Genomic DNA, 22,982 nt, shown 5'->3' with positions numbered 1-22,982 from the left:
ATCTTTTAAAGAAATAGCCATTAGAGCTGCCGGTTAACAATGAAGAGCTTCTTGGACATGAGGCAAGATAAGAAGAATAGAAAATGTAGTACATAAAATCTATGGTAAACTCTGAGCCTGCCCCTAGTACAGTGGTTCATCAGAGGAGACAGAAAAAGACCTAGAGATAGGAATAAAGGGATGGAAGAAAATAAATTTCTTTTCTTATTCAGAGGCTGAAAAAAGCACAGAGTTTATCCTGGGAAAGAAAACCCCGATGACGTAATAGAGGCATTCAGGCACACTGTCATTTATTCCTACAAAACCAGTTATTCCAAAACCAAAACCATTTCTCTCTTCACAGCACAGTTACTCAGCCAAAAAGAGGGTGCTAGAACGCTAGAAGCAAAGGCGAACAAGGGTCTATCAAACTTTATATCCAACAAGGGAAAGAATGTTATTACAGTGAACACTACCCTCATTTCCCCAACAAGAGGCCAAAGAACATTATTAGCAGGTGATCTACACTGGTAGGCAGACCAATTTTGCAAATTTAGTCAAGACCTGTGTCGTGATAATTCCTTCTACCCAGTATTTACACCCCAAACCTATCAGCATGCCACATTTCAGTAAGAGTGATGGCTTGCTTTACATCATCACAAGATACTAATGGACAGTTTTTGATAAGGGCTACAAAGGGATAATGATATGGAGAACTCCTTTTAGGAAAGTGACCGCTAAGCTAAGGAAAGGTGTAGGGGCAGGAGAAGCAGTAGCCCAAGCAGAGGGAGCAGCATATGCAAGGGTTCCCAGAAGTGGGAAAGAGCCCAGAGTGTGTGAAGAACTGGAAAGAGGCAAGCACACCTGAGGTGCTGTAGGCAAAGGGGCAAATGGAAGGTGAAGAGGTTAGATGGCCTGGCAGTGGCCGGACCAAGCAGGACCTGTGGGCTACAAGAAAAGGATGTGAACTTGCACTGGGCTACGAATCCCTACGGGATCTGCCTCCCCAACTCAGCCCAAGCCCTCAGCATGTGACTTCTACCATATTTCTAATCAGCCTCCCCAGACACCCTGACCTCCTGCCTTTCTGTCAACACCCTAGGATCCTCTCCCAGCAGGCCTGTGGAGTTGCTGTTCCTTCTGCCTGAAGCTCATCCAAATCCAGATGGCTCATGCTTTCATATCCTGTAAGCCTTGGTTCAGAAAACTCACCCTATTTTAAACTTCTCCAGAGCACTCATTACCACCTAACATATATGTATTCTTTTTTTGTTTGTTTGTTATTGCTTTTTAATTGTTGCCTGTCTCCTCCACTAGAATAGAAGCTCTATGAGGGCAGTTCTGGAACACTGGCTATTTTCCTGAAAATTAGAACAGTATCTAGCACAAAGTAGATGCTCAAGGCAGCCCTGGTGGTGTAGCGGTTTGGCACCACCTGCAGCCTAGGGTGTGATCCTGGAGACCAAGGATCGAGTCCCACATCGGGCTCCCTGCCTGGAGCCTGCTTCTCCCTCTGCCTGTGTCCTCTGCCTCTCTGTATCTATGAATAAATAAATAAAATATTTAAAAAAAATAAAAAATAAAATAAAATAAAAAAACCAAAGTAGATGCTCAATAAATACAGGCTGGCTGGCTGACTGAAAAACAACAACAACAAACACAAGTTTTACCAGAGAGAAACAATCCACTTTAGACTTTTTTTAAAAACCTCCCTTCCTCAGTTTACTTACCCTTACCTAGACATCTGAAAGTTTCACATGAAGGAGGTAGGCTACATGCCCCACTAGCCTCCAAACTCTACATTAGCCAGGGCCAGTTCAATCTCCACACAGCCACCGTGCTGATCTCTCCACATCTACCCTCTGGGGTGACCTTCCTCCTCCTGTAATCAGCTCTACCTCCTGCCCTCCAGTGCTCCCCCTCCTAGGGCTGTAGCCAGGTTCCAGGCTCCTTTGCAGAAGTGTCCCCACTCAGAAGCTGCTTCCATAGGAGACTGGCTAACTCCTTCAAGGGTTAACAACAGCTCCAACTCTCCCTTTTCACCTCCTCCAGGAAGCCTTCCTTCCTTCAAACCCCTGCTTTCCCACCAACTCACTGTGTTCTCTGTGGCAAGTTACTGAGATTCTTGATTTTCTGGGGTGGCCCACTCACCATCCAAGGCCTCATAGGCCTTGCTAAGAAGTCTGGATTTCCTCTAAGTGAACTGGGAAACCTCCAAAGGATACATAACTGCCAGTTTACTTAGCTATCCACCCTCCCCTGCCCCATCTAGATGCTTTGAAAAAGTGGCAGACAAAATTCTTTCTATCCACTCTCAACTGATGACCTCCTAACTTTTCTTTCTTACTTCACAGGAAAGAACTAATTACCTTATCTTCCCCCAATTCCATGTATCTACCTACAATCAAATCTACAATCTCTCATTAAAACAGAAAAAAAGCTTCAGCCTATCAAAGCGGAATTGTCTACTTGGGCTCTGATCCCATCCCCTTTTCTCATCTAAAAGTATTATCCTTGTGATAATCCATTTTCTCCTGTGCAACTATCCCCACTCCGGGATATTTCCAGTGGCAAACAAATATGCCCTAATATTATCCAAAATAAATAAAATAAAATGGAATAGAATAAACTATTCCCCCTTTTCCATGCTCCCACCTGCCACTGCTGCATTGCTCTGTTCTCTTTCAGAGCAAAACCCTTTGGTAACCTGCCCGCATCTGTCCTCTCCACTTCCTCAGTGCTAGTCCTCCCAGCCCACTCCAACAGCCTCCTTCAAAACCCCTCCAAGGGCCCCTTCCCGTGAGGCATCTGCCTCTCCAACTCATCCTGATTAAGGTCATTAACCACTGCCACACTGCCAAAGCCAAAGATCAATTCCCTTGCCTGCCTTTACTTCACTTCACACAGCATCTGACATAGGCAATCACTCCTCAATTAAAGGTGTTTCTTCTCTTAAATTCTACACCAGCACATTCACCTGGATTCCCTTCCCACCTAGCGGAGATTCCTCCCTCCTCCTGTAGATTTCTCCTCACCCACCCATCAGCTCAATGAGAACTCTACTCTTTATGGACACTGACACTTTGGAGGAACACACCCCGTCCCACAGCTTTCCACATTCTCTGTGCACTGGTGACACAGATACACACAATGCCGCAGCCAGGCTGTCCCACTGAGCTCCAGACTCTATGTTCACTGCCGACTCCACAGATGCGTGTGAATGCTAAGTCCATCAGACATACTGTGGCCCAAACCTGAGCTCCTAACCACGTCTCCACTTTCTCGACCATTCCTCAGATTATGGTACCACTTAGCTATTCAACCCTTACCCTTCTACCTAACCCACATCCAATTTGGCACTAAATCACATCAAAATCACCTCCAAAACATACCCTTAACAGACACCCTGTCTGCACTGCCACCACCTCTCACCTAGCTGCCTGGCTCACACCCTCCCCTCAAACCACTCAGCATACAAGAGCTGATGGTTTTCACACTTCACAATCAGGGCATTCTCCTGCTGTAGGCTCCCATTACACTTAGGATAAACCCAAATCCTGACCTTTGTAAGCCTCATTTTCCTACACTCTTCTCCATTCCCATCTTAGAGGCTTAGGTACTTGCTTTCTCCTTCCGCTTGGAACACTCTTCCCCCTCCATCCCAGAAGATCCAGTGGCCACTTTCACACCATTCATATCTCAGCTTGAATGCTAAACTCTCAGAAAAGCCTTCCTTGATCATGTTAGCTAGAACCCTCCTCCCACCCTCACATCATTAGCCTACTTTACAACGCTCTATGTCCTTGAAAAATGTTTGTGTATTTACTGTGTCTCCCTTTGGCAGAGGGCAGGGGCACTTTCTGACTTGTGTCACTCTATCTTCAACACCCATCAGAGAACCTGGCACTTAGTGGGTAACTCCATAAATATGTGCTGACCAGACTTGGGGGTTAGAGCTGTGCCTTCTTACCTTGTTTGCAGTCATACCCTCAGACTCTAGACCAGCAAAAGGCACACACAGAATGCCTATTAAACATTTGTGGGATAAAAACTAAATGAACAAAGGCAAAACAGCCAGAGGATTCTCAAGACAGGAATCATGCTGGACAAAATATCCTGAGGCCTGCCAAGAGACAAGAGACAAGGTCTAGACCTTGTCAGGAAATAAAATGACCAGGCTAGCAAGTTTGAGTCCTGCCTATTGTGAAGCGCCCAAAGCAGTTACATAGGTGTCCTTGATCAAGCAGGAATTGCCCTATATCCAAATCCTGTAACTGACGATTTGAAATTGGCCAGAATGGGATTGCAGAGAACGACGGCTTTCATGTTCCATTAGTAAAATCTTAACAATGAATATGTATTAACTTCTATAATAATAATGATTTTTTTCCCATTAAAACACATATATCTATACAGTTTCCAAAGAGAACAAGTAACTTAAATGAAGAACTGCTTCAAGCTGAACTGGAAATTTCTAAGAATTAAAAAGGCAATTTTCTAAATTCCCTCACCAGGCAGAAAACCCCTTGTGACCACCACCACCACCACCAGACACACACACACACACACACACACACACACACACACACACACACTCTGTCATCCTATCTACTTCACAATTTAGTGAGGATGACTTGTTCTACTGGCTGTAATTTACCTTTCTTGCTCAGAAAAAAAGATCTGTAAAACTTTTTAAGAAGCTACCTGAAGACAAACTTCAGGCTTTCAGAAGAGGAGCAGTGCCACTCTTTGCAAGCAGGAAAGCACAGATAACTACACTGGGCTGCTCTCTGTAAGTCAAACAGAGAGGACTAAAGGAGGAAACAAGAATTGTCAATTCCCACTTCTCATTTGCACTGGAGCACAAGAAAACTCGAAACTCGGGTTTGTTTCCTACCCACTGCTCCCCTGAACATGCTGAGGTTTCCTCTCACTGCCAACATATCACTTGCTGAAGGAAAACTGGCATCTCACTTCCTGCTACTCCTCTGACAGTCCTGGACCACCACTTGATTATAGGCTTGCTCGTTACACTGCCTTCTCAGTACCCATAAAACTAACAGAATTAGCAATTAACCTTTAGTGGAACCGTTAACTCTGCTAGATGCTATACAAAGTGCCAGAACTGCATCATACCAATTAAGCCTCCCAACCACTATGAGGTACTACTACTATTCCCATTTTACAGGTCAGTCAACAGAGGCTTAGCAAAGCTATGTAGCAAGTTACTCTGCAACTATAGCTGAGGTTTGAGCCCACATTTGTTTAATGCCAGGGTTGGCACACAACAGCAGTTGCCACTGCTGCCTCCAAAGCTGCCTTTTTCAAACTTACCACATGGAACCCCTTTTCTGCATAACTCCTAATAGCAGCACACGGAAGGAGGCATGCCAGACACTTTGAGAAGCTGATCTAAAAGCACTGGTTCTCAAATGCCAAAATACCTAATAATCTCCAAGAAGTCCACAAAGAAATGAGAGAAGTAAGGACAATGCATTGTGCCTTTCTTAAGCTTTCAATTAAACAAAAACCAACACTGTCCTTTATTCCGAAACAGTGGCCGTCATACTTCACAATGGCAAGAATTATATGTATGTCTAATTACATATATTCTAAAATGCTAGCAGCCCTTGCATTGGTCCCAAATTTAGGAAACTTTCAAGCCTGGGACCACTGGTTAAAAGCATTCTTCTTTTTTCCTACTGTGTTACTGGAGCTCCAGATTGTGGAAAACATCCGTATAACCTAGGAGGGAAATATTTTCTGTTTTAAGATTGTGGATATAATTGATAATAACCTATGACTTTTGCTTGCCATAAGCTTACACAGAACAGAAAAAGCATTTCATGTTAGCAAGGTCTTTATTACAAAGAGGAACAAGAACACTTAATCTAGTTTTACGTTGAGTGCCTGAAATGCAAAAACCATTCTTTTCCTTCTATCGCTCATTTATAATAATCCCTGCTGTACAAGATGAATATAAATGTAATCCTCTGCCTTTCTCTCAAAAGTACAGTAACTCCAACTGTTAAGTCTACTAACAGGCTTCTTTTTCTCCTTAGAACTTCAATCAAAAAAATACTTTAATAATCAGAGGGGTACCTTTATTAAAAATACTGCCATAAACTTTGAATATCAATGTGATTAAAAGCAATCTTGCCCTGAAATGCTATTTAAATAGTGAAATTTCACTTCTTTTTTAAAGAATTCTTTCTAATGGCACAAATCCCAGATGATTGTGTTTGCTATCTGCTGCAACCTTAGCTTTCATTTAATCTTTTTTTAAAGCCAATTACTTCTAACGCAAACCACACACACTACCCCTCCCCCTCAAAGAAACGATTTTATAAAAGAACTGCTAAACACAACGTATAGACTACTCTAAGGCACAGCAAGGAAAAGGCTCTGGTACCTCTAAAATAAATTGGGAAGGGGGCAGTAAAGTTCAGTTTTTCTAGCTGAGGATAAGGAAAACAAAGTCACAGCAACCTGCTCAAGCTCATGAAAAGCAGGTGAGCATTCTGGAATGGGCTCAGCACAGCACAGGGTCAAGCATTTGGGCCATGGAGTTGTGCAGATCTGGGTTAGTCTCTTACATGCTTTGTGATCTTACCAAGGTACCTCATTTCTCCGAGCCTCAGTTTCCTCCTCTGTAAAAGGGGGAAATGATAATACCTAGATCACATGAGTGCTATAAAGATTACATAAGGTGAAACTTGTACTGGCACAGAATAAAAGGTCTCACCAAACTTAAGCTGTCCACATATGTACAGGTACATTGTGAGGTATGGCAATGAGAAAGCAGGATATCCTTATAAGAAATGAGGCCACAGAACATGTAGGTCACACTCAATAATGATGCATAAATTCCTCATGCTTCACCCCCAAAGTTAAAGTTCACAAGAAACAGAACTGCAACTGGGGTAAAGCTTCTGAACCCCATCCTACTATAGCTAATGTACATGATTTCCATTAATGACAAAGCCTTCAGGGTTGACGAATTCAGCATGGATTGTGCTTGGTGTTACACTCTTCAGCAAGTACAGAACCCTAAAATTGTGAGATATAAGGATGCTATACACCCTCTCCATCCATCAGAATGCAGATTTCTTTCCTGGTGGACCTGCCTTTTAATTCCCAAGATGATTCCAACGGAGCTTCAGCTTCTCTAACCCAAATGCCAAGGGCAGAAATTCTTAAGAATTTGAGTCAGGTACCCCTTTGAAAATCCTATAAAAGTTTGATTCTTTCTCCAATTGGGCTTAACAGAAGCCAAGCAGCATCCTTACAGTTTAAGGCTCTTGAAAGCTGAGACAATAACAGCTTTGTTGATGCTGTATTTGAATTGCCCTGAAACAGACCTATGTCCTAGAGAAAGAGCAGTGAATGACAGAAGTAGACAAGGATAGGATCCTTCTTACACAAAACCTGATATAGAGTCTCACAAGTTCCTTCTAACCCAACGTACTTCTTCGATACTGAATAAACTTTTGGTTTAAGAAGAATGCATTTTACTAAAGATTCTCCACTTCAGAACAGAAAAGTTCAAGGAGTACCAGAAGCACACTCTGCAGAATGAGAATAATTCCCTTCATTAACCAGGGAATCTATTAGAATAAGAACTGGCAAACTCTTTCTGCCAAGAGTCAAACAGTAAATTGTGGGCCTGGCCGACTGTATGGCTTCGGTTGCACCTACTCAACTCTTCTGTTCTTGTATGGAGAAGCCGCCACAGACATTCAGTAAATGAACAGCTGTGGCTATGTTCCAATGAAACCTTACTATGGACTCTTAACATCTGAATCTCCTATGTTTTTCACAGGTTGTGAAACAATCATTTTCTTTTGGGTTTTTCCTTCAATGATTCACAATGTAGGAACCATTCTTAGGCAGCAGACAGGGTTTGGCCCACACACAGGCAATAGTTTGCGTTAAAGAACTAAGAAGGGTGCCTGGGAGGCTCAGTCGGTTAAGCGGTTAAGCGTCAGCCTTTGGGTCAGGTCATGATCCCAGGGTTCTGGGATCAAACCCCATATCAGGCTCCTTGCTCAGTGGGGAGTCTGCTTCTCCCTCTCCCTCTCACCCTCCTCCCCATTTGTGCTCTGTCTCAAATAATAAAATCTTAAAAGGAAAAAAAAAAAAAAAAAAAAGAGCCAAGGAGCCAGAATCAAGGAAAAAGGAATCCCTGTTGTGGGAGGGTCTTTAGGCCCCCAGGGGGTCTTTCACTCCCAAGTTAGACTTTACAGGTAGAGAGTTACATACATGAACTGTCAGCAAGGGCACTGTAAACTGTCAATACAGCCCTAACTCTCACCCACAAAGCATCAAGTGTGGGTGACCTGCAACTGAATCACCTGAGTGCTCCGTAAATGAGTATTAACATAAGTCTGATGCAGTGAACTTGGATCTCACTGATTCCTGTGTCTGAAGCTCAATTTCAAACTCCAGTTGAGATGCAGGCAGAATGCAAAGACTGCCACCTGTAGAAGTTTTGTACCATGGAAGAGGTCAGGAATGGCAGCCTGGCTTGCCTCAAAAGAAGGCTGAGCTCCCATATAGGCTCTACTTTGCAGGACACAAGTTGAATCCATGTAAGCAGAAAAAAGAAAACCAAAAGAAATGATATGCTGTCTGGGACATGCTTCACAATAACTCAGTGTGGGGAATAGGACAGAGATGAAACAAGATTGGGCCATGACTCATTAGTTGTTTAAACTGTGTGATGGATACAAGGAGGCTCATTAAAATTTTTTTCTGTACTTTTGTAGATTTCAAATTGTCCATAAGGAAAAGCTGCGAGAAAAATCAGGAGAGAACCCTAGAGAAAAATAGAAATGTCCTCCATTTCAGGAAGAGGGTTTTATGCCTATCATCCAATTACTTTAACAATACTTCACACAGTTACCTATTTGTTTTCACTTAACTGACTGAACATTTTTTCCCCCTAGGAAAGAAACACTTGCCATTGATAATGTTGACTCGGTCTTTGTTGATTGAGGATACCCACCTCCTAGTCAGTTTTTTTTTTTTTCTTTTAATCTAGCTGCTTGTAGATGCCAATAACCTCTTTTTCATCTTGCCCTAGGCTCAATTATGTCACCCTTATTATGACAGGGAAATCACCTGTCATCAAGTGTGGCTATCACTCTGGGTTGCCATCCTACTCCCTTGCCTAAATATCACAGATAAGAGAGGTGGTGTCCTGTCTGCACTTTCTGGAAAGTGTAAATGGAGTGCTAAACTCAGGACAAAACAACAGGAAGTGCTGAAAGACAGCCTCTGGCCTTCCCTGGGGCCATAAAGCCTACCTCCCACAGAACAGGTACCTTTGGGGGGGGTGGTTGTCACAGTGGAAAATTTATCATTTGACTCCTTCATCCTTGAATGACTCAGTTCAATCTTTCTAAATAGCCCAATTAATTCATTTTGGGCAGCAAATATTTACTGAGCACAAATGGTGCAGAAGCTGAATATGCCTCCATCAACAATGCTCCTGTCCTCTGGGAGCTGACATTCTAATGAATGAACCACCACATAATACATACTTTCCACTGGTGACAGGGTAAGTGTCTATTGGAGAGAAAAATACAGGCTACTTTGTTTTACAGCAGGTGGCTTAAAAGAAGTTAGAGATGCTTTTCCCAAGGAAATGTCATTTTTCCAACTCTACTGCTGACTCCCACAATTACACGATTTTTAAAAAAATCTGCCATGAAATTAAGACATTTAACATTTTCATTTTTTAAGGCTCCCTATATGTTGGGGCACTAATATGGAAATCTTAATCAGCTACTCATACCAACTGATTTCATCTAAAAACAATTTTGTTAAACATAGAATTTCACAAGTCACCTCTGGAAGAAAGGGTCATTTTTTCTTCTAAGTTTAATTGTTTGAAAAAAGTAAAAATGTATTATCCATTTTTTCCTACCCAGGTCAACTCTGCTATCAACTAACATTACAAATTACAGAAAACAAAAGGCAATAAAAACATGAGGATGCAAACGAAAAGTAGGCCGACCTCTGAGAGATAACTGAAATTTTATCCTAACATTTGCCTACCTGTGCTAATTGGAAGAAAAGGAATGATATATTAGGTAAACCACAAATAATCTCACTTCCATTTAAATCAATAGTTCTAAGTTCTCCTGCAGCATTAGCCCTTAGGCAGTTTTGCCACGAGGGAACTGGCCAAACTAAGCTACAAGAGGAAAAAGGACAGAAATCCTGGCTTAGCAGTTTTAAATTTTGGAGTTATGAAGGATCCTCGAGAATTCAAGAGAAGCTGTGGACACCTGCCCTAGAAAGTAGACATACATACTTCCGCTTAGAATTTCAGGGCAACTATAACAGCCCTGAAGCCCATTCAAGTCCCAGACTAAAACCCCTTGACCCAGATAAATACTGAAATCAGAAATCAAGTCTAAGATTATCAGCAGTTTAAAGGGTTGAAAGAATTAGTATGCACTGAGTCATTTTCCATACGTTATCTAATGTAAGGTCCACTCCGACAACCTTGAGAAGTAGGTACTATCATCTCTTTTTACTAAGAGGAAAGCTAGATTCTGACAGGTTAAATAACAAATGCCAAAGTTAAGCAATCTGCTGTCACATACAGGTTTTTAACTCTTAGGTCCACAATCACGAACTGGATGAGAACTCAAGAAGTATGGTTCACAGTCCTAAGCATTTTCCAAGATGGGAAGTTTCTGATTTTTAGTGCTTCAACCATATGATCAACTTATCTACATTTCTTCTCCATTTAATCTCCCTGCCAAGCAGAATTAGTACAGATTTAGCTCCATACACCTCTTCTTGTAAGGAGATAATCTCAACCAGAGACAAAAGACAACTGTCTAACAATTTTTGATAATTTTAAAATGTATTTTGGAGTGCCTGGGTGGCTCAGTCAGTTAAGTAATCTGCCTTTGGCTCAGGTCATGATCCCAGAATCCTAGGATGGAGCCCTGCATTGGGCTCTCTGCTCAGGGGGAGAAGCCCACTTCTTCTCCCTTCTCCTTTCTCTCTCTCTCTCTCTCTCTCTCTCTCTCAAATAAAATATTTAAAAATTAAAAGGTAAAAATAAAATGTATTTTCATTTCTTAAAAAGTCTAACATGAGCTGCTTGTTAGACAAAGCCCACTGCGTGGGTGCTGAACATTCTCATGCCTGAATTTTAAAACTGGTTCAGAAAATCATAAAGTCACAAATGAATTAAAAACTGACTGAATTAAAAACTTCAGTCTCAAAACACCAAGGTAGAATTTTGGCCATCCTGTCCCATTCAGCATCCTCTGAATAGTTAGAAGAGCTTTTAAAACACAGCACCTTGAATAATCACTCATCATTTGATAGGTCAGATGCACACACAACCAACTCTATGACCCCCATTTTGCCTCAAGAAGATAGTCAAGAGGTCTTAGATCCTCATGGTAAAACCTGCTGAAAATAACATATATGGCCAAAACTGGGTTCAGGCCACTAAATTTGGTTGGGTCTCACGCCAGACCAAGTTGCCCAGTGAAACACGAACGTACTTACTCATCCTCTATTGGGGAATTACCAATAATTAGCACGCTGTTTTCACACAGATTTAGAAACCCTTTATGGGAAATGTCTCCACACCCAAAAGAATAAAAACTAAGAACAGGAGTGGGTCAGGTCCTCTAATGCTCTACTCCAACTGCTTCCTAGGAGAGTTGCCACCTAGTGATTTTAATTTTTTAAGCCCAGGCGGACTGCCAACTCAACACTAAAACCGGACTAACAACTGATTTTTCCTATTGCAACATCGCCAGCAAGTCCTTTGCTTTCCCTCTCTTTCCTTCGCAAACACCTATTCTCATTTTCAAAATCAACTAATTTGCTCTATAATCTGTTCCAATTGGAAGCTCTCACAGAGCTGCCACTGGTATTACTCTTCCTCCCAGTGCCAAGAGGCCAACAAGAGGCCAGTTCAAAACACCAAAACAGCAAACGTGAAAAAAAAAGAGAAGCCCTAAAAACAAGAAGTAGATATGGAGACAGTAACAAAGGCCCAACTCTGGACTTTAAAACATTCAGCTCGCCAAAAATTCTACCTATTCTTGGGTGCTGGACAGTAACTGCCAAAGTAGATGGCTACACATGAGGAATGAAATTGCATCGGGGAATAGAAACTCCGTATTTTGGATACCAAATCTCATGTAAGGCCTTGTCCTGAATGCCACTGAAAGAGCAACTTAAACTGAACCTAAAATCGATTGGCCTCCAGAAATCCTTTGTGACCACAGTGTGCCCAGGCCTGGCACAGGCATTAGACAGCAAAGTTGACTATTCAGGGAAAAATAAAATCGGGAAGGGGGGGGGGGGTGGGAGGAAGTCGGACGGTTCCTAGATACCTGACCTCTCATTTGGAGACACACCTTCAGCTACAAATATTTTCGTAAGCATCCTTCCCTAAGTATCAAACAGTTTTATTAAAAACTGACCAATAATTAAGACACAGGGTTTCACTAACTATGGACACCAAAGGCTCGTTTCACCATATAGAATTCTGGGCTTTTTCCTGCCCTCATGTTGGCTGCTCACACATACATAGAGTCTGACCAATTCCTCAGTTGTGATGATCCTTCTGTGGCATCCTAAACTTTGTAGCTTAAATCCCATAGAAATAAGGCTGCACAGATAACGTGTTATCTTTTCTAAGGTTTGCAACCTAATTTTGATTGCCAGCAGACAACAACTGGTGGGAAGATTTCCTTTCCAGAGACCCCGAAAGCATTCGTGGACACGCTTTCCAAAGCTTGAGAATTACTTTCTCCACTTGTGTTTCTCAGGAAGAGGGTCAGACCAGAAGGGATTTGGGTTAAACTCACCGCCCGTCCCCAAAGCTTATCATTGAGCAATGCGGCTCAGGCTGCACCGCGCCAGGCCTCGACAGAAGGGTTCCGGGGCGCTCCCCATTACAGGAAGCCCTGGAAACCAGATTTTCCAAACGTTCCGCTCTCCCCCTTCTTCCTCCTCGGACAGCAGCATCCTCGCGAGGGTGCGGAACGGGTAAGGGGGGACAAAGATGCCCCCCCCCGGTGAGGCCGGCAAGTAAAGTTCCTCAAGGTTTGCGGGAACTCCAACGGGGCTGGACTCACCTTCGCGACAGAGCCCCATGACTTCGCGGTTTTTCCCAAACTCCTTGAAACTTTCGTCCAATTCCGTCCCTAGGAGACACACACACAGGGGAGGGAGAGGCAGGTCAGCGCCGCGAGAGTGACGCACGCTCAGCGGCACCCGGTAGGTGCGGGCAGCTCCGCGCACCCCAACCCGGCGGCAGCATCTCCGGCCCGGGGGGGGGGGGGGGGGGGGCGGGGCGCGGGACGGGGGCGCGGGGGGCCGGGGGCAGGGGAGCGCGTGCACACTCACCGTCCTTCCCGGGAAGTTTGGAAGCCTCGACCCACAGATTCCACGACTGTCCCAGCATCGCTTCTGGGCTGGGCAGGGGCCTGCGCTCCCCGACGGTCGCCATTGCGGCGGCGGCCGAGGTGGAGGCGGCGCCGGGGCCGCCGTCCTCCGGCCGGAGGCGCCGCGGCGGCGGCGGCGGCGGCGGCGGCTGCCGCTGGGGCTGCGAAGGCGGCGGCTGCTGCTGCTGCTGCTGCTGCCGGGCGGCCGCCGCCGCTGCTCCGCCCGCTGCCGCCGCCGCCGCTCGGCGCGGCTCCCCCCTGACGTCATCCGCGGCCCGCTCCGACATTCTTTCCGCTCCTACAATGTAACAAAAAAGGGGGAAAAGAGTCGCGCGGGGGCCGCTTTTAAGGAGGCGCCGGGGAGTTCCGGCGGCGTGCGCGGCCCGCAGGCCGGGTGGGGTGGCTGACAGCGCCCCCGGCCGCCCGGCCCTCCCCGCCCGCCCCCTCCGGGCCACCCCGCCCGGCGCGAAGTCCGCGGCCGGCTGCTTTCGCTTTCGACTCCCGCGGCCCTCGGGGGAGGGGAGGGGAGGGGACGGGCCGCCGGCCGCCCGCCCGCCCGCCACCGCGGCGCAGGGTCCCGCCCGCCCTGCCGCCGAGAGCCGCGCGCAGGCCGGCGCCCCGGGCTGCCCCCGCCACGGCCGCCCGCGGGGGAAGGCCGCAGACGCTCCCCGGCCCTCGGGCTGCGCACCCCGAGGCCGCTCGCATCCCCGGGCCGGGCCGGCGGCCCCGCTCCTTCCTTCCGTCCGCGCGTCCGTCCGAGCGGCGGCGCCCGGCCGGCTCCCTTAAGCAGAGGCGCCTCCCGCCGCCTCCTCCCCCTCGCCGGTCCCTCCCTCTCCGCTCGCTCCGGCGAAGTTTGCACGTCAAGCCCCCGGAGCGGAGCCAGGGCCAAGTCGGAAACGCAGCCACGATGGAGCAGCCGGCCGGCGGGCCCTCCCGCCCCGGGGTTCGGGCCGGGGCCGCAGGGCGCGCAGGGGGCGCAGGGGGCGCAGGGGCCGGGGCCGGGGCAGGGAGCGCTCGGCTCTCGGCCCCCGGCTCTCGGCCCCCGGCTCCCCGCTCCCCGCTCCGCGCTCCCCGCTCCCCGCTCGCGGGCGGCCGCGCAGCTGTCAAGAGCATGAATGGCAAAGCCGCCGCCGAACGTAGGAAACCGCGGGCCCGCGAGGAAAGGCGGCCCAGGTGCCGGCCCAGGTGTCAGCCCGAAGCCTGGTGTTCGCCCGAGGCCCACCACTAGAGGTCACAGCGTGCGCCCTGGGAACTTGAACTTCTCGTCTAGCAACGAGACCGTGAAATCAGTGTAAGATGGAGAGGCGGAGGCGAATTTTGGAGACACGACCCGAAATGTCTCTAGTTGCCCTTCCACTGCTTCTAGAAGTGATTTGTTCGCCCCGGGAAACAGCAACAACAATCTTGACATTTTAAAATCGGACTCTTTTTTTTTTTTTTTTTTTAATTTTTAAATCGGACTCCTTTTTCATTCAAGTTCTTAGTCCCTCCCTCTTTATGGTTGCCTTTGCTTGGGCAGGGCGCGAACCCAGGGCTTGGGGAATACACAGCATTCCTAGAAAATGTGTTTATAAGATAGTGTTTTGTCACATTTTGTACTAAATTAAGCACTTGTCCACAAAATTTAGCCCCCCTTCCCAATACGTACACACACACAGGATGCAAAGCTTTTGCTTAAGTGATAGGTAAAGATAGCAAAATAACAGGCTACTTAATGAACTGAGGCAGACCACACCAACCACCTTCAAGAAGTACCGTGTTGTTTCAGACTGACATGAGAATCTGAAGCCTGACACAGAAACAAGGATTTTTTTTAAGATTTTATTTATTTATTCATGACAGACACACAGAGAGGGAGACAGAGAGGCAGAGACACAGGCAGAGGGAGAAGCAGGCTCCATGAAGGGAGCCCAACATGGGACTTGATCCCAGGTCTCCAGGATCCCGCCATGGGCTGAAGGCGGCGCTAAACCGCTGAGCCACCTGGGCTGCCCAGAAACAAGGATTTTAATCATGTTTCACATGGCAATAATATCAGCACTCTTGTGGCACATGTGTCATAATTGTTTGCTTACAGGTGCTTTCTCTAGGTGGAGAGGAAGAGGGTTTCATGTTTTTTTATCTCGAACATCTGGCATGATAGAAGTGGCCAACTTCCCTGCTAAAGAAACAAAGTCCAACTTGCAGAAACAAAAATATTTAAGTCAAAGTAAAAATTAAGAAGGAAATGTTATTGCAACCTAAACTTAATGCAGGGCTCTCATAAGAAAGGGTTTAAGTTGAAATTTTACAAGATTTAAAAATACACACATACACACACACACATTTATCTTTTAAAAGATTTAGAAATAACTGTGTAAAATTTTTCCTGGATTGCATGCAAATATAAATTCCAAAAAGTGAAATTATGCGTGTTTCCTGTCCTTAACTAAGTAGTAGTAAAAACAGGGGTGTCTGGGTGGCTCAGTTCATTGAGTGTCTGACTCTTGATTTCCCCTCATGTCGTGGTCTCAAGGGTCCTGGGATCCAGCCCCGAGTGGGACTATGTGTTAAATGTGGAGTCAACTTGAGTTTCTTCCTCTCTCTCTGCCTGCAGTCACACACTCTTCTATCAATAAAAATAAAATCTTGGGCAGTCCTGGTGGCCCAGCGGTTTAGCGCTGCCTTCAGTCCAGGGCCTGCCTGATCCTGGAGACCCGGGATCGAGTCCCACGTCGGGCTCCCTGCATGGAACCTGCTTCTCCCTCTGCCTGTGTCTCTGCCTCTCTCTGTGTGTGTCTGTCATGAATGGATAGATAGAATCTTTAAAAATAAATTAAAAAATAATAAAATATTTTTTAAAGCAATAAAAACTTTATTTTATAAATAAAGTTTATTTTTAAATAAATAAAGTTTATTTTATAAATAAAGTTTTATTTATAAATAAAGTGGTGGAGATTATTGAAAGGAAAAAAATCATTTCTAAGGCTCTGACTTCCTACATGAGTTGTCACTGAGAAAAACAAATGGGCAAAATACAGAAGTCCTTTGATATTAACAGGGCTCCTCTTTTTTTTTGTTTTTAAGATTTTATTTATTTATTCATGAGAGACAGAGAGAGAGAGGCAGAGACACAGGCAGAGAGAGAAGCAGGCTCCATGCAGGAAGCCCAATGTGGGACTTGATCCTGAGACTCCAGGATCATGCCCTGAGCCAAAGGCAGACGCTCAACCGTTAAGCCACCCAGGCATCCCAAGGGTTTCTGACTCTTAATATAGGCCTCCAATATTGGAAGAGAAGTCCCCAGTACACTTTCAATTTTTCATTCATCTCAAATCACTAAAAAATTTGTAAAATTACATTAAAATGTCCAATTTCTCTGTTTTCCTAAAGTGCACAGTTTATTACTTTGAATTTTGTAATTCAATATTTAAAATAAATGAAAATTTGAATTTTAATGTCATTTGGAACTGCCATTACAAAAACAACTTAGAGCAACCCAGCTATATAGACACAAAAGGGAGCTTGCCTGTTGAGTACAGCCCTTCTGATCTGAGAACACTGTGAGAACGAAAATAAGGGGAAGAACGGCAAACACGAAATACAGACTCACTTCCCCAAGACACTGCTTGATTTCCCTCTTTTTACATGTGAAAATCCTTCAAGATTCATTAATATAATCTCTAGCCAATGGGCTCAATATGGGACTTCATAATACTTCAACTTCTGTCTTTAGTGATGCTCAATACTTTTTTTTTTTTAGTGGTTTAATAAAGAAAACACAACAGGGCATTAAGTGTAAAATACTAAGTATCCTCTCAGCATTACAATAGTTATTAAGGAAACTATTACAAAAAAAAAAAAAAAGAGAGAAACTGTTACTAATAACAACTATCAGTTATTGAGTACCTACTAGATGCCAAGCATTCCCAGAGGGACCTTATTGCATTATCTCAATTAGTATTCAAGATTGTATAAGGTAGAAGTTGTATTACTTGCAACTTACAAATAAGAACAGTGAAGGAGGGCTCTGGAAGCTAGGTGCTATGAATTCTTTCTGGGTCCATATACTGGCTCTTCCACTTACAAGCTGTGTAACCAGAACAAATGACCTAACCTATCTGCACTTCAGTTTCCTAATATGTAAAATGGAAATAAAGCCAGGCTTCTTCTGAGGAAAAGATCCATAGAAAGCACTTGGTACAAAGCATAACACAAAATAAATATTATACATAAGTGTCTTATATCAAACTAAGCAATCCAGATCAATTCTTATCTGTGAAATTTATTTAAATTTAAAGTTGAAGATGTGGGAACCAAAAGAATAACAGGCAACTCCTGGCATCTCCCCACCAATTCTATTCTGCTGCAGCCAATACGTTTTACTACACTTTCTTCACCCATAAGTTAGTTCTAAATCCTTCCAGATTCTGATATCCATGGTTGGTCTGGGTTTCCCAATAGTTCAACTGAGTCCCCAACAAAACTCAAAACTGGTAAGCTGAGAACATACACTGTTCTGATATGCAAATTTGGGCAGTATTTTCCAAGTACTCCTCATCAACAGGGCACAGTCTATAAAAAAAAGAGTACAGCAGAAACAAATATTTTCCCTACCAGGTCATAATAAAAACAAAACAAAACAAAAAAACAACCTAAATAAACCTAAATACCCCTCCTCTATATTCCAAAAACATAAAAAGAAAATTATCAATACAATTTGCATTCATTTCATATAATTATTTTAATACAGTAGTGTCCCTTGTATGCTATCAGTATTTCTGCCAGTGTACTGATGTCTTACAGCTCTGCGGATCTTCAATATCCATCTGCACAGATAAATGATATGTTTCATAAGGTTTGAGTAATGAGGACACTTCCTGATTGCCTAACACATACCTGGCACTCTAATAGCACAAGGTAAACACAACATAGCAATTTTGCTGAAGACATGAGAGTAAGAAGTAGGGGGAAAAATTTAATTCATCAGGATGCTCTTATGCAAAAGGCTGTCACCACCAATTAGACTGTATGTGGCTTAAGAACTAGGCCGTCAGAAGTGAAAGGCTGCCAAATTCTGAGCATTTCATCCCTTCCAGGGATGCATTTAAAATATGGCCTTACTTCACCATCCAAATTTAGGGATGTTCCCAGTAGGTGCCAAGGGTAACAAGGTCTCTCTTTACAAAAAGTATTCTTTGCACAGCAGATTCACTTGTAAAATGCTTTGTTCAAAGGCCAAAGGCATCAATAAGTGAACAAAAAAAAAAAAAAAAAAAAGTTGATCTTTTCCAGTCTTTAAATTCAGTTTAATGTAAAATGGCTGAAACCGTCCAAAATTTCTAAGATGTAAGACCCTACACAACCAGACTCTGTATTTGGAAAACAAAACAAAAAGCCCACTGGTCCCACTACAACATTTTAATAAACTTGAAAACCAGTAACTACAGTATATTTATCTGTGCAAATTACAGGGTTGGTAACAGAGATTCTCCATTATCAACCCCAAAGGACTGCAGTTATTTGAGTAACAAGAAACTCAGATCCCCTGAATTAGAAATATGTTGGCTTTGGTCTATTTCTCCTAAAATTGGCTGAGCCTTTATTCATTTCCTCTCCCTCCTCTGACCACACCTCTCTCCCTCCCTCTTTCTTCTCTAAAGCCAGGGCTCTGCTCTCTTCTGCATGTGGGGCTGGCAGGCAAGGACCCTTTAACCATGCTCCCTCTAGTGAAATACTTAGAGCCTGTCATGAATACTTCTATTCCAGCAGGGGGAGAACAGTGGAAGGAGGAAATTGAATTCAGCTCAGTGTCTGGCATTGCTGACAATTAAGTACAAAATCAGAAGTAATAAGGATAGCCACAAAGGTTTGGAAACTTAAAGAGGAAGGTAATATACTTTTTAAAGATTTAACCTGTACACATATTCATTCTACAAGCTGTGTCCATTGCTAAAAACTTCAAAATTTTGAACTTTTTTGTTTTCTTAATCATATGCATAAGGTACAGACAAGTTCTCCCAAAGAAACATTCACCAGTAACAGCAAACTGTTTGGAGGAAGAGACAATTTAAAAATACAAAATAGGGGATCCCTGGGTGGCTCAGCGATTTAGCGCCTGCCTTTGGCCCGGGGCACGATCCTGGAGTCCCAGGATCGAGTCCCATGTTGGGCTCCCAGCTTAGAGCCTGCTTCTCCCTCCTCCTGTGTCTCTGCCTCTCTCTCTCTTCTCTCTCTCTATGTCTATCATAAATAAATAAATAAGTAAATAAATAAATAAATCTTTTTAAAAGAGACATAACCCAATTTATAAATAAATAAATAAATAAATAAATAAATAAATAAATAAATAAATAAATAAATAAAATAATAGGGGCACCTGGGTGGCTCAGTAAGTTAAGTATCTGCCTTCAGTTCAAGTCGTGGTCCCTGGTCCTGAAATCAGCCCCATGTCAGACTCTGCTCATCAGGGAGTCTGCTCCTCCCTCTCCCTCTGCCCCTGCTTGTGCTGTCTCTCACTCTTTCTCTCTCAAATAAATAAAATCTTTAAACACACACACACACACACATACACACACACACACAAAACAGTAAGTCTTAACTTTAAACTAACTAAAGACCAAATGTTTCTAGGGATTTAATACTGGCCTGTAATTTTAAACTTGATTGAAAAATCTTCATTTAGAGCCTTTAAATGGTTTTAAAGAGAGAGATAGAATAAAAAGTTATGGGAAAAAAAATGAAAAGTCAGACCAGCATTTAGCTATAAAAAGAGGCTGACTATATAGTTAAAGTTCTAGTGCACTGCTTCAGATGCAATAAAATGCAAAGCTTAAACAAACTTTTAAAAATAGTTTCCTAAGTCTTCTTTGTACTGATACAGTTTTCACTGAAGTGACTGTAAATACCACCACATTACAGGCCCAGCAGTTAAGAACATGAGTTCTAGAGCTGATATGCCCAGGTTAAATCCCTGTGCTACCTCTTACTAGCTGTGTAACTCTGGGTAAACTATTTAACCTCTCTGTACCTGTTCCCTATTTATTTACAATTTATTTTACAAATAAAATTTGTAAAACAGGAGTATCCACTTTATGAGGACTATTAGGAAACTTCATAGTGCAAAAGCACCCTGTTAGTGTTAGCGATTCTTATTAATACTGAGTCTGTCACACAGAAAGCCCCAATTTTCATCTATTCATGCTATACTATCAGGTCAGTCTTGCAGAATGAAGAAATGCTTTAGTTATGTCAGTCCTCGCTCTGACAGTTTCAGGGGCTCCCCACCGACAACAAAATTCAATCAAAACTTATAGCACTCAAGGTCCTCTAAAGTTGGTTGCATCTCACCATGTCTACAGTGTTCCCTCCAATAGGTACTCTACAGTCCAGCCAAAATGACCAATCTATAGCTTCAAACATGCTCCAGCACCCAAGCTTTGTTCAGAGAGGTCACTATTTATATTACTTTGCCTCCCTTGGCTTAAATCTTACTATTCAATCAAGTCCCTACTCAAACTCCCATTTCTTTAACAAAATCTTTCCTGATCCCTCACACTAAGCAAATGAGAACTCCTCTCCATCTCCAAATCACAGGACTTCATGGACTAGGGGGTTCAGAGTACATGCTCTAAAATCAAGGTGGCAATGAAATCTATGTGTGGTCTTCCCAGGGACCAAATGTCTGCATTCCCAACATAAGGGTGTCATGGGAGCTCAGACCCTACCTACCCACAGACTGCAGATGTGTGGTGACTGGTTCCCAAAGCTAGGCAGCAAAATGCCTTGAGACTGAACTCTAGGGCTAACAGAGCAGGTGTGTTAGTACAAGAAGGAAAGTACAACTCTTTCTTCCCCCTCTCCTTAGCAAAGTTCCAGCTCTGAGCAGAGTCCTAGATCCCACAAATACCACCCCCCTGACTTTTCCCCATTCTTTGTATGCACCCTGATCCCATAGCCATTTGGGTCTGTATTGCTTCCCAAATGACTGCTCCACAAAGACTTTCATCCCCTGTCTACCTCCAAAATAAAACGTTCCTTTTCTTGGTGGACATAAATGGCATGCGGATTAACTATTTTTCACTAAACATGTAAAGGAATGAATATAGTTTTCTGTTTTCAACAATATGTTTTAATCCTAACATATATTCTCTCATATAGAAGGGGAGACCTTAACCCAGATGACTTTCTAGATGTCATGGTCCCTAAACCATTCTTCCTAGGAACACACAACTACTGCATCTCTAAGGCCATTTTGATATTAAATGCCACAATCTATGAAAGAAGGCAAAGTTTCTGACATTTTAACCTATTTAACCTATTTTAACCTTTCTTTTGATCAATGTAAAACCCGCAGGACTCTTCTCCACTTTCTGCCACAGCCTCCTCCCCACCAAACTGCTCTAAGTAAAAGAACTCCAGGAGCAGAAAAAAACAAAATTGCTACTGGTGAGAAATCTACCTTTCCTACTTTCCAGAGCCTCCTGCCTCTCTCCACTTTAGAAAACAGGTATTTTCACAAAACATCTGGATATTTCCACATGGTTTCTGTGAGGACTGGAAACAGAGCACCAATCACATGTAAGTGGTTAGTAAGCTAGAATCTGACTTATCAGGTATTTCTTAAAAACAGAGCCAAATAAGTAAATTGGGCTTCACCCAAACCATTAAATCTTTGCACTTCAAAGAACACCTTCAAGAAGGTAAAAAGATAACCCACAGGGAGAAAGTTTTTGCAAATCACTTATCTAATATGAGACTTGTACCCAGAATATATAAAGAACTCTTGGGCAGCCCGGGTCGCTCAGCAGTTTAGCGCTGCCTTTGGCCCAGGGCGTGATCCTGGAGACCCGGGATTGAGTCCTATGTCAGGCTCCCTGCATGGAGCCTGCTTCTCCCTCTGCCTGTGTCTCTGCCTCTCTCTCTCTCTCTCTCTCTCTCTCTCACATTCTCTCTGTCTCTCATGAATAAATAAATAAAATCTTAAAAAAAAAAAAAAAAAGAACTCTTGCAACTCAAGAAAAAAAGGAAGAGGAGCAAATAATTCAATTTTTAAAATTGGTGAAGAATCTCAACAGACATTTGTCCAAAAAGATAACATAACCAACAAGCAAATGAAGATATCCAATATCATTTATCATTAGAGAAATAACATATAAAATCCACAATGTGATACCAATTCCCAATCATTAGGATGTTGATTATCAAAACAAAACAGAAAATAACAAGTCTTGGCAAAGATATGGGAAAATTGGAATTCCTGTACATTGCTGGTAGGACCGTAAAATGGTACAATCCACATTGAAAACAGTCTGACAGTGCCTCAGAAGGTTAAATACAGACTTACAATAAGATTCTATAATTCTACTTCTAGGTATACTCAAAATATCTAAAGCAGGAACTCAGAGACTTGTTCATCAATGTTCATAACAGCTTTACTTACAACAGCTAAAAGACAGAAGCAATCCAAGTGCCCATCAACTGACAGACGAATAAAATTGTACACATCCACACAATGGACTATTATTCAGCAATTAAAAGGAGTAAAGTACTGATACCCTACAACATGGATGTGTCTCAAGCTAAGTA

The 22,982-nt window shown here is 43.5% G+C and overlaps 1 protein-coding gene across 6 annotated transcripts in view; it reads right to left on the bottom strand.

Annotated features, from left to right (window-relative positions):
* ATXN7 (ataxin 7) overlaps nt 1-22,982 on the bottom strand; it is a 143,252-nt gene that overhangs the window by 83,123 nt on the left and 37,147 nt on the right. For 5 of the 6 annotated variants that reach the window (XM_041764447.1, XM_041764448.1, XM_041764443.1 and 2 more), the window contains 2 exons: nt 13,378-13,713; nt 13,107-13,175 (listed from right to left, as the gene is read on the bottom strand). In XM_041764447.1, coding sequence (XP_041620381.1) covers nt 13,107-13,175; nt 13,378-13,702 — 394 coding nt within the window. In that variant the 5' untranslated portion in view covers nt 13,703-13,713. Of the gene's footprint in view, nt 1-13,106; nt 13,176-13,377; nt 13,714-14,103; nt 14,220-22,982 lie in introns of those variants that run through there. The other variant, XM_041764449.1, reaches the window with a different exon arrangement.

Source organism: Vulpes lagopus, chromosome 7 (assembly GCF_018345385.1).
Source record: "Vulpes lagopus strain Blue_001 chromosome 7, ASM1834538v1, whole genome shotgun sequence".
Lineage (NCBI taxonomy): Eukaryota > Metazoa > Chordata > Mammalia > Carnivora > Canidae > Vulpes > Vulpes lagopus.
This window is presented reverse-complemented; position numbering and strand designations above follow the sequence as displayed.